The sequence below is a fragment of the Pteropus alecto genome, unplaced genomic scaffold (assembly GCF_000325575.1).
Source record: "Pteropus alecto unplaced genomic scaffold, ASM32557v1 scaffold60, whole genome shotgun sequence".
Lineage (NCBI taxonomy): Eukaryota > Metazoa > Chordata > Mammalia > Chiroptera > Pteropodidae > Pteropus > Pteropus alecto.
In genome coordinates, this window is record NW_006430726.1 from 6,361,429 (window position 1) to 6,373,225 (window position 11,797).

General features: G+C 35.7%; 1 protein-coding gene and 1 long non-coding RNA gene across 2 annotated transcripts in view; both read right to left on the bottom strand.

Moving 5' to 3' along the window:
• Window positions 1-8,935, bottom strand: part of MORF4L1 (mortality factor 4 like 1) — a gene marked incomplete at its 5' end in the record, with an annotated part of 17,301 nt that extends 8,366 nt beyond the window's left edge. Inside the window, 5 exons of the mRNA XM_025050420.1 lie at window positions 2,627-2,707; window positions 3,508-3,594; window positions 4,659-4,775; window positions 7,182-7,249; window positions 8,861-8,935. Of these exons, the coding sequence (XP_024906188.1) occupies window positions 2,627-2,707; window positions 3,508-3,594; window positions 4,659-4,775; window positions 7,182-7,249; window positions 8,861-8,935 (428 nt within the window). The remainder of the gene's footprint in view (window positions 1-2,626; window positions 2,708-3,507; window positions 3,595-4,658; window positions 4,776-7,181; window positions 7,250-8,860) is intronic.
• On the bottom strand, window positions 895-2,620 carry LOC107196122. The gene is made up of 2 exons (XR_001517461.2): window positions 2,186-2,620; window positions 895-2,130 (listed from the first exon to the last, which is right to left on the bottom strand). It is a non-coding gene; the product is annotated as an uncharacterized LOC107196122 (long non-coding RNA).
• Window positions 8,936-11,797: the final 2,862 nt, after the last annotated feature.

Genomic DNA, 11,797 nt, shown 5'->3' on the forward strand with positions numbered 1-11,797 from the left:
ATAAATACATATTTTCCTGCTCAGATACAAGGATTTTTACTGATGGCTGGCTAAATTCACATGCCCCCCTACATGACAGAAAAATAAACCAAGAACATGTTGGGAGACTTCTAGGTTTACATTATTAATTTATTTATAAGTTTACAGCATATAACTTATATACTACAAATATATAGTTTATAAAAATATTACATTAGTTCTACCAAAAATCCAATTCCAATGGTTAAAATCTTTTCCCCAGTTACTCTGCTATCAGTGTAATTTGATTTTAGACTTCTGTTTTGAGAGCAATCTGTGACTCCACTCTCACTGGCCCCAACTGTGCCACTGTACTTTCTCCCTACACTACGCCCTCTCCTCTCCGAAGCCGAACACTCTGCTCTCGCACGTGCAGAACCAAGTTCACGTCTCCTCCCACTTGGTTATCCTAACAGCAACTCCTACCAATTTGCGACTGCCAAACAGGAAGTCACTCATTTTGATTTTATTCATAATTATTTCTAGAATATAAGAAAAAGTTGTAAAGCCTAAGATTATAGAGTACTTCTGGTGGGATACCAGAATATCTAGATATTCTTAACTTTTCTATAGCTTCACGTAATATTTCTAAATGTTATCTACTATATTCATTAAATTTAGAGTTTAGGGTTCATTTTATAATTCAAATTAACTTATGTCTGACTGTAAACACAAAAATCTGGTCATCTGAAAGTACAGGGTTTTTCCTGCTCTCTTAAGGATGACTTCTGTAACATAAATATTTTCTAGACAGTATTTCTGGGCCAGATTAAACCATGAGTTTCTACTTGTACATGTCAAGAATACATGGGGACCAAGAGAAACCAAGAGTCTTTATACTCGTTCCATACCACAAAATTAAAGAAAAAATACTGACCACTGATTCCAACTCTAAGGAAAAAAAAATCTATAAACTGTACTTTCACGAATCCAAGCAGTAGGGACTCCTCCTGGACATTTCTGCGTCAACCTTCCTGCTTGAATTAATCAAACACACAAGCTAGTTCCTCAGACTGTGCAACAGATTTCATACGGTAAACTGCTGCTGTTCTGTCTTCCTATTTCTAAGTCCTGTGACTAAATATTACACAGTCAAAAAATAAGCTCTTAGATTCAATTTACTTTAAAGAGTAACCAAAGTTCTAAGTCATGAAGAAAAGCCATTCCACTAAATAATTAATAACTAAAGAACAGCCTGAGGCCCTAACAAAGTGCTAACAAAATTCATATGTATTCACTGCTATTAGTTTAGAAAGAATAAGCACCCAAGTTTAAAGACCCAGATGGCAACAAAGTAAAGGTAAATCTGGTTTTAATAATACAGCTGACCCTTGAACAACTGGGAGGGTGGGTAGAGGCACCAACCCCTCAGCAGTAAAAATCCACATATAACTTGTGACTCCCCAAAAACTTAACTACAGTCATCTCTCGATATGCAAAAGCGATGGGTTCCAGGACCCTACAGATAAGAAAACTCAGAATGCTCAAGTCTCTTATGTAAATTGGCAAAAAACAATGCATATAGTTGGCCTTCTGCATCTGCAGACCCCCAACCGCCAAATGAAAATACTGTTCTTGATCTGCAGTTGGTTGAATCCAAGGATGTAAAACGTGGAGATATTTACTGGAAAAAATCTGCATATAGGTGAACCAATGCAGTTCAAACCCATGTTGTTCCAAGTCAACTGTATTTTCTAACAGCTTTTATGCATATTCAGAGAAAGCTACAGGTCAATTATGAAACACTAAAGGTAGAGTAGGGTACAAGTGGACATTAAAAATTATATCAAAACCTCAAATCGAAATGAAAGAATTTTTTTTAAAAAACACCATTTTTAATTACGCGATCTTTTTATTTTAAAGAACAGACCTCCTATTCTACCGGGGAAGGCAGCACTTAAAATTATATATATGACACTTTCTAAGATACTCGGATTATAATCTCATCAAAATGTCATTTTTCCCCCCACTAAAAAGAAAGGCTCCTGAAGTAATATTTGGTTACATGTCTATGGCAGCAAATATACAAGATGAGTCTGCACAATCCTTTCCTACATATTGATGAGGAGGGCCTGAGGCTCACAATCCTGAAAGACTCATGAGCAAATTAACCTGCAGAGCCCCCCACTGAGGCTCACAATCCTGAAAGACTTATGAGCAAATTAACCTGCAGAGCCCCCCACTGTACTGAAAAAAACAAATCGACCCCATGAAATCTCAAAACCTGTATCCTACTGATACTACTATGTTGTTAAAAGAAACTGTATTACACAAACCTCTATATTTACACATATAAAAGGTAAGGGTTGTGAATGTACTTAATGCCACACTAACTGTACACATAATGGGTTAATTGGTAAATGTTTACATTTTATAGTAAAAGGGGGGGATAAAAAAACTAAAGAAAATTAAGGAATAAATATGTATCTTCAAAAACATTTTACACAACCCAACACCAGAGAACGAAATTCTTTCTCGGTATTTTTCAAGTTACAACAATGGTCCAGTTTCCATTTTCAATACGTCCTAATACGTGATAATGGGTATTGAGTTTGAATGTCGCTTATAAAACAGTATGCAAAATTAAAACAAAGAGAGAGTTTCTTACACTTCAACATTTTTCTGTTGCAGACCAGATGTCTTCTTTCCTGGGGCAGCCCCTCTCATCTTCCCCTCTGCATACTGCTCCCTTCAAAAATAATTTCAATAAAGTCATAGTAAAATGGTGCTTATGTAGAAAAATAATAAATTGTGCCAGCTTGATTCCATTTTGAAATTTATATTCAAATTGAAGTCTCAAGCCTATATATATTCTGGTATAAAGTTTTTAGCAAGTTAGACAAATGACATAATCACAAAAATAAAACAAGAGTATATATAAGGCCCAAGATTTTACTCTATATCTACACCAAAATTAAATGTAGTAAAAGTTGCCTATAAATAGATCGTGTCTCATATAACTGAAAATTCTATTTGTTTTGGAATTCACTAATCTCAAAGTTTTATTTGACCTCTTATCATTTCAATTTTCCTGATATACATTTCAGCTTTGAAATTAAAGTGATTACCCTACAGGCCACCTCGTCTTGCAGGGTTCCTTTTCTCAGTGTACTTTCAAAGATGAGGGATACTGACGGGGACGCCCCTTCTCCTTGCTCTTTTGTTCCCCCCTCCCAAATGTACCTTCTACAGAGAGCCCAGGAGAAGAGACGCTAACAATGACTTTGCAACTGCAACAATTCTCAGTAACATCTCACTGTTTTCTACAGACCTCTAAGGACCAACTCAATGAATAGGAGGTATGCTACCTTCCTCTTCCTAGGAAAGACTTCTCTGATTACTTGAAGTCAAAGCCAAAAAATAGCGGCTAACAAGTACCAAGAATCATTTTACAGGGAAGTAGCCAACATGCTTTCTACCAGTTATTCAATTTCCAAAAATTAATTTGAAGACATTTCTCTTCACATTCATGTTGCAGAACAAACTTACTGATTGGCTTTTTGAAGTTCCCGCTGCTTCTGCAGATTGGTGTCCACGTACTTGAGTACTCTGCTTTCTGGAACCCATTCATCCCAACTGAAAAAGAAGCATTAAAGTGTCATTCAAATATATTTTCGTTTTTATTCAAACTGTCTTCCAATTATGTTTTAGAAATTCAAGAGTCAAGATGTTAGATTTCTCTGAGGTAAGCTGATGAACCAGGACTACAAATTCATTCTCAACTAAAATGAAAATCTAGTGAAAATCTCTGCTCTATACAGGAAGTCGACTTCATAGTCTCAAAAGCAGCATTCCCAATTTAAACTGCCCGAGTCCAAAAGCAAATTATTCAAATCATTTTTCCAAACAGCAAGAGTATGGCATTTAAGAGTTCCTAAGCAAATACTCTTACAGAATAAAGATACCTTAAAGAATTTCAACTTCAAAAAATGAAGCACAGGAGTCCATAATACTGACTTTTTAAAGAACTAAAGCTAATTGGCTACTTAGCTGTGTGTGATAGCAAAGTTACAGAACACTCTGTGCCTTAGTTTTATCACCTGTAAAACGGGGATAATGGTCACAAGACTGTTATGAGTTACGTAACACGTGTAAAACACTTGAGAGTTTGACAAAAAAATAAAGACTCAAAGTATGTCATAAACATTTTAGAAAGTCTACAATACTCAAATACCATCTAGATTGACTCAGCTAAGGCTATAAATTAAAGTATTACAATGATTTATCAGACTACACCACCCTTAGCCTTCACTCACAGATGAATACACGAGCTTCCAAGGCATAACCAGGAAGATGGCTTTCTCAACATCAAAAGGTAGAACCAACTACTCTTAAAATATCTAATTGCTAAGGCGTTCCAGCATTTAGAAAAGCTCCTTTAAAACATAATTTCTGATGTGGTTATTTCCAAAGGGGAAAACAAGATAGTTCTTAGGGAATGCTTAACTTTTCGTGCAAAGTGACTCTTTTCTCCTGCTGATGGAGCTCCTTTAGTGCCACAATTAGATGTATCCTCAAAGCAAAGTCTTATTTAATGACTTCCCACCTCTGACCTCGTATATAAGATAGCCAAAAGGAGAATAAACAAAAAGCAATCCTCAACATGATTTCCTAGAGAAAACTTTAAAACATGCATTTACCTAGAGGTCAGGAGGGGGTGGTGTACTGAGGGAGCTCCTTCAGGAACAGGAAAAAGGGCTACAATATCCTCACGTGTCTTCAAAGTTTTTTCAGAGCGCCTTGGCCTCACAGCACTTCTGATACAGACAGCATAGTACAAAGTAATCTCAGTAACTAGGTGCAGAATTTAGCTTAAGCTTTAAGATTCACAAACGGATTATTTAAATGTCTGTGTCGATAAATTCCAATAAGGTTTTTGAAAATTTTGACAACTCTACTGTGCTTTTAAAAACAGTATATAATAATTACTTAAGTTGAAGAAAATTCCAATTTGGAGATTGGGCTTTCTGTTGTGTAATTTTCTAAAAGGTATCCTACAAACCATTATTGAAATGAGGATTTTATTTTTATATCTACTTATACCTATTTCAATTCTCTTAATTAAAAGGAGCTAGCCAATTTTTACTTATCACAAAAGTTTGATTTTAGAACCTTGCAAATCCCTTCCCCTCTGATATAAAAAGCATCTAAACAAGCACCTTGATCTAAAAACCAAGTCAAATCTAGAGTTTCCTGTTATACGTCACGAGCTAAAAACGATGAACCACAGGGAAATGAAATATCGTTTGCTCTGAGGAACATCACTCCTAGAGTAGTAACTGAAGGCCAAACATTTGGAAACTTTTACATACGTTAAGCATAAAAGAAGTTCATGATTCTCTAAAGGTAGCTTTTAACTAATTCCCGAAGTCACAATGATCCATGGCACTACTTACACAGTACTAAATGAAAACATAACACACATGCTGGGCATCTGAATTTGAGTAACTCCACCCCCTTTCAAAATGGGTTTATTTAAGGGCTTCTTTAAATACTGGAGATGAAATTTTTCAAAATTACATATTTATCTACATACTAAGTCAACTATAAAAAAATACACCGATATATTAATATTCCTCAACATATCTACAAAGATATCGATATAGATTTCTAATATTTAGTGCTACTTTTTTTATTTTTGCAAGGAGTAAGAACTACATATGTAAAATTAGCTGAAAACACAATATGACAATATCTATGCAGCCTATCAATCGTTTATTAGTGTTACAGGACTCTAATATAATAGGAAAAAAATTTATTAATTTATTCTGAAGTGAAATGAGAAAATACAAAAATTCGGTATTTCGCAATTTCTTATAGCCTACACATGCCACTTAAAACCCAGTCTTTAAGCTGTACACGGCTACCTGTGATTTTATACAGAATATCTATTATACGTAAAAGAGTTAAGCACCAAAGATATGGTCACGGCTACTGGTATTGAGTTACTACTATTACCTACCATTAAAAATATTTCAATTATCATTAATTGGAAAAAGAAATCACAAGCTGTCAAATTGTGCTTTCACATTTAAGATTTTCACCTTTTTACACTTATACTAATGGAAGAAAAGCTAAGGATCTAATATTTCTTCTCAGCTAAAAGCATTTGTGAAATTTCTAATGGATAGAACTGGCTTGGTCACAAGGACAGGGAACTGTATGAAACAAGACCTAGGTCACGAAGCCAGCAATCAGAGAGAAAACCTCCTTCTGCAGCAACAGAGTCCTTAAACCAACCTGATGGCACTGCTCACATAGAGAACCAGGTACCAAGCAAGGCACAGCTGAGGTGACACAAAGCATTAAAATTACTAGAAAACAACTCCTAAAGAATTATACTTTCTGGCAGTGCCATCTTTGAAGGATAACACACCAGTAATAAAAGATGTAATTTAAAACCTCTCATAGTAAAAATTACAGGCTATTCGATTACAAGCAACAAAAATGAGTAAAGTATTAGATGTGGTGTTTGTGGGCCTCAAGATGAAAGACCTGCCAATGAAAAAGAGCTCTACTAGCTGGATACTGTAGACCATATTCAATCTATAACCACTGTCCAATCCTGGTTACAGGACAATACACGCCTGCTTTAGGAGAAAAAAAAGTCTAACTCTTCAGGGTGGAAAATTAGGCTCTGTAGTTAAAATCCTGTATCTGTGTTAAACCATCTGCTAAAAACTGTATGTACCACATGATGAAATCACCTTGTCGACATTTAATTGTTTCCAAAGTTCAGAACATAAATTGGTCATTACTTGCGAATCAAGCAATCTCTTTTTTCCCTTTTCTAGGTAGAGAAAACCAACTAGCTTTGAGTATAACTGCCTGACATAACATATATAGTTACTAAGGCAAAAAAAACAAACCTCAAGCTGCCCTAAAACTACCAAAACCAAAAGGAAAAAATAGTTGGTTGACTAATGATTACGAGACATTATACTAGAACACAAGAAATACTCCAAAAAATTTAAAATAAAATGGCTGTATACCATAATTTCTATCGTATTTTCATCATTTCCAAATGGTTCACCCTTGCTGCAAAATGTATGACATTAAAACTATACAAGAATTAAGAAGCATATGATTGTGCTAGTCTATGACACAAGCTATCTTATAATATACATATAATAAAACATTGCTTTTAAAGATCTAATACTCACTTTTTATTCCAACCACTGTAATGAATAAAGTACTTCACTTGTTTGTCCTTTATGGCAACCTTTACACACTGAAATAAAAAAGAAAAAATTTCACTTAGAAATACTAAAGAAAAAAGATTACCTGGATGATTTTAAAGTATTCAATCTTTCAAAGACACACTCTACACTTAAAACTCTTTAGTGGTCAAAATGAACGCCCCAAAAATGTGACTCTCTAAGAAACCATTTGAACTTTAGACTACCTTAGTAAGAGTTATAAAATTGCTGAGTCATCACAATTTGTTGAAGTCAGTCTAGAGAGCTGAAGACCCATAAGTGTAAGGGGTCACCCTAAAACTAAAGCAAAAGGCTAGCTAAGCTATCCAAGAACAGTTAATGAATGCTGTTTTGTGCATTCTCAAGTCTTAGTCAGAAACTACTATTTCAAAAACAAACTCAACTAAAAAAAAAACATTTACAACGTATTATAAAAAGTTGTACTAGCAGTAAACTGTTTTGCTGCAGAATATCAGCAACTAGCAAAGCTACAGATTAAAAATGTTCTACCTTCTTAAAAGCAGCCAAACAAATCAGAAAGAATTAGAGGAGGTCATTCACTATGACAAGTGATGACTATCTGGTTTGGGATTGAAAAGTATTTATCAGAGGCTAACCAAGAGAACCATGATAATTTAAGCTATTCCAACAGCCATTTAAAAATCATTCACTGGTGTGTTTTCAGTCCCAGAGGAGAAAAACCTGCCAGTTTAGTAGTTTGCCAAAAACTGATACAATGAAAATAACATTCAGGGATATAAATGATCGATAGGATTCATAATTTACTTATAAACTGTATTAGAGTTATATCACTAAGATACATGTAGACACACATAAAGTTCCTGACCATCGCCATGAATCCAAATTCGGTCATTTTAGAACTTTAAAAACATATCTATGTATTTAAAACCAGTAAAAAGTAATGAAAATGGTCACTTATTCATACTGACACTTTACAATTTTCAGACTACCTTCATAGACACATAAACCATTCACCAAGAATGTATGTAAAATTGCCTTTAACAAAATATACTGTTTTGTATACTATGATTCATTAAAAAAACAACTACAACGGTTAAAAACAGTAATGTCATAAACATCTGTCCTAAAAAAGTTAACGAACAAAATACTAGAAACATTTTTGCCTTTGGAATGCATTACCCCATCTATCTTTGGCTAAATGTAAAATCAGTTTTTATACCAGAGCACACCACCAATACAGAGGAAAGGGAGCCCCGAGGATTCAAGCTTTGCCAGACAAACCAACTAATGAAAAGTTAAATGTATTCATTTTTTTTTGGTACTCATTTTTAATGTTAGCTTTTACCTTTAAAGCAACGTAATTAGCTCAGTGCTTACTCAGCATGCTACATTTGCATATAAATTGACCTTGACAGTATTTTCTCACAAGTCATTAATTACACAATGCTATTTGCTCCCATGAATAATCTACCTCTCCCCTCAAATGCTCCTTCCAACTACGAATGGTTAAGGTAGTGAAGCTTTATTTGACCCACTAAGCAAGCAGTAAGACACCCAGAAAGAGAAGATGAGGAACTCCACAAACCTATGAAAAAGGTAACCCTAGTCAGATGTAAGCAGCAGTTTGAGAAAACTTCTTTAAGGGAAACAGGTTTTCATACCTTTGCTTCATAGAGAAGAGGCCCATGAAAGCACAGCACTCGCTCACCTGTAAAAGTAAAAAAGTAAAGGGTTAACAGTCATTTCTCCTCACGGAGATGATACACATCTGAGTGGGCCATCACACTTGTGCTCTGGTATTCCTCACAAAATTAGTAAAGTGGGAAAGGCTATATACAGGAGTCGACACTTCAGATCAAACTTCAACAGTATCCTACCTACACCTTAGTATCTGATGTAAAAACAAAAACAAAAAAAATTAGAATGTCAATCTATTTAAATCATCAAACCATTTATCACCTCCTAAGCAAATAAATTCTACCATAGCTACCTATTGGTAGGGTTGGTTTTGTTTTTCAATGTGTATATGCGAATACAATTTTTAAAACATATTCCAAGTTTAGGACCTTATGCTCTATCTATATATCTGCTTCTAACCCTTTTACTAATTAAACAAAGTAAAATAGTCTACCCATTAAAATACTAATGCAAGTCAGAAATGGCTGGTTTAAAAAAAAAAAAAAAAGGTTCACATTCATGCCTTCAGTGTGTTCAATGATGTTCTGGGCACTGGGCTGCTTCGATGAACAAAAAAGAGACAAGAATTCTAACCTCTGGAACTTACACTCTATGTTGAACTTACACGTCAAAATTAAAATATAAGGGGCTGGAATAAGACCTGAAAGCCACCCCTGGCTCACCAGATAAATCAGGCAGGCAACTCCCGGCAATATGTCAAGATTACATTGATTTTAGTAGAAACAGATTTCTCGCACATTATTTTCAATCTGCTTGGTTTCAAAAGACCCACAGATAACAAAATAAAAGTACCCCATCCAACACAGTCAGCTCTTTTAGCTCTAAAATTAAAATAGCCTACTAGCTCCATTCTGGAGACTACAGGGCAACATAAACAATAGGAGTGATTGACAAGCTACTGTAAAGGTCACAGGGAAGGGTCCCAGTGGAGGGAAACAATAGGTACAAAAGCAGAGAAACATGTTAAGGTGACACTTTCAGATTACTATTTCAATATAAATAGTTCATCGTAACTGGAGCATAGGATAAACATATAACAGTAGAAAGGAAAATTACCCAGATCATAGACTATTTTACATGTTATGAAATCTGGACTTTATTCTGTACAGGATTCTCAAATGTGACCAAGAATCAAGAGTGTTTAAAACTACAGATTTTCATGAGAAAATATAAGGCTGGCTTAGAGGTATGATCCAGGGTAACAAACACCTATTTTCATGCACATGGAAAGAAATACTGGTAATTGGGCATAGAGCGAACCACTGTATTATTAAAGTGTTTTTTAAAAAAACCTGTTTCCAATCTCAATCCTTTCTAATATCAAACTACAAAGATAATTAATTCTGCCCAATGCTCTCAAATGCCAGTAAGATTCCAATCCGCATCTTCCCACTGGTTTGCACTTACTAGAATCATCACCTAAAGGCCTGACAGGGCAAAGGGATCTTCCCTCTGACAATGCCTTAGATACTCAACAGTTTTCTTAATCCTATGCTTTAACAAAATTTAAAGTGGAAGACCAACTCCAGTGCAAAATAGTCACTGTGCTTAAAAATTGCTTATATGTGTTGTACCATTATTAAATAAAAAAGTTTTTCAGATTTAAAGGAATCATGAAAAAAAAAACTATTTCTGACAATTCCTACTTCCATTACATAAACTGAGTTCTGCCGTGTTTTATTGCGACTGTTAGCATCAACAGATTCCTTTTCCTTACAAGATGTTCTCTGAACGTGTCATAAATGTTATTTCTAAATGATGGTCATACAACTCAGCTTTGACACAAGAATAGAAAACACATCTGGAAAGTGATGGTTAAGGGTAGAGACTCTCTTGAGTAGCTTTCAAAACTTTGCTTAAGGGTGCGCCTTGGTTTCCATCCTTCTCTAATTCACTCGTGCAGCACACGGATTCTCATTTGCCACTATCCTCCTCGGCCTACCATCCCTCTAGTTTAGAACTTAAGTACTTCCGCCCTTGACTGTTCCAATCCTCTGATTTCCCTCCTTTGATGTCCTACAGCAGAGATTAAATTTCTGTGTCATCGATCCTTGATAGCTTAGTGAAGCCTATGGGCCTTTTACTAAAATGTTTTATGAATACATAAAACACACGGTATTATAAAGGAAGTCAACTATATTGAAATAGTTAGCGAAGCCTCAAAGTATTTTAAATGTTTTATTATATTACATGAACTTGAGTAAGCCTTTAGCTGCTGATCCAGTAACTACCAGTTTTGAAGTAATGAAAAGCATGAACGACGTCGAATATGTCTTCTACATCGTAAGGCCGAAATATGAAAACACACTGCTACTACTACCAAGGGTGTTTTTTGGGGAGAAGAAGGGGGTCGCCACATTCCTAACTGAAATACTAAATTTCCGTTAGACGATAACAAGAATTTCTCCCCCAAAGTTCACGAATCTTCCGAATTATATCCATGAATCTAGACTGAGAATCCCTGATCGAGCCTAGTTAGTCCTCGGATGGGAGACCACCTAGGAAGACCAGGTGCTGTGGGCGTTAAAGAAAAAAAAAAAGAATCCTTGACCTAAAACAGCATTAGAAGAATGAATCCATTCAAGGTAGTCACAGCTTAAGATGGGGGAAAAAAAAAAACAGCTATTAAGAGCCGATCGTTAAAAAAAAAAAAAAAAAAACCCTTTGATCACGTGATTCTAAACGCGATTCTAAAACATTAAAGCTGGAAAATCCGTTCAACGAAACTAACGCTCGCGGCCGCGTCGACCTGGGCTGGGCGGACCGAGGCCGAGGCCGACGTTACAGCGGCCCGCCTTGCGCACAGGGCCCCGCTTCCATTTTGCTTTCCTGCGAGGCCGCCCCTTCCACACGCGGCAACGGACGCCCGGCCTGTGACGTTAAAGCGCTGTCTCCCGCCG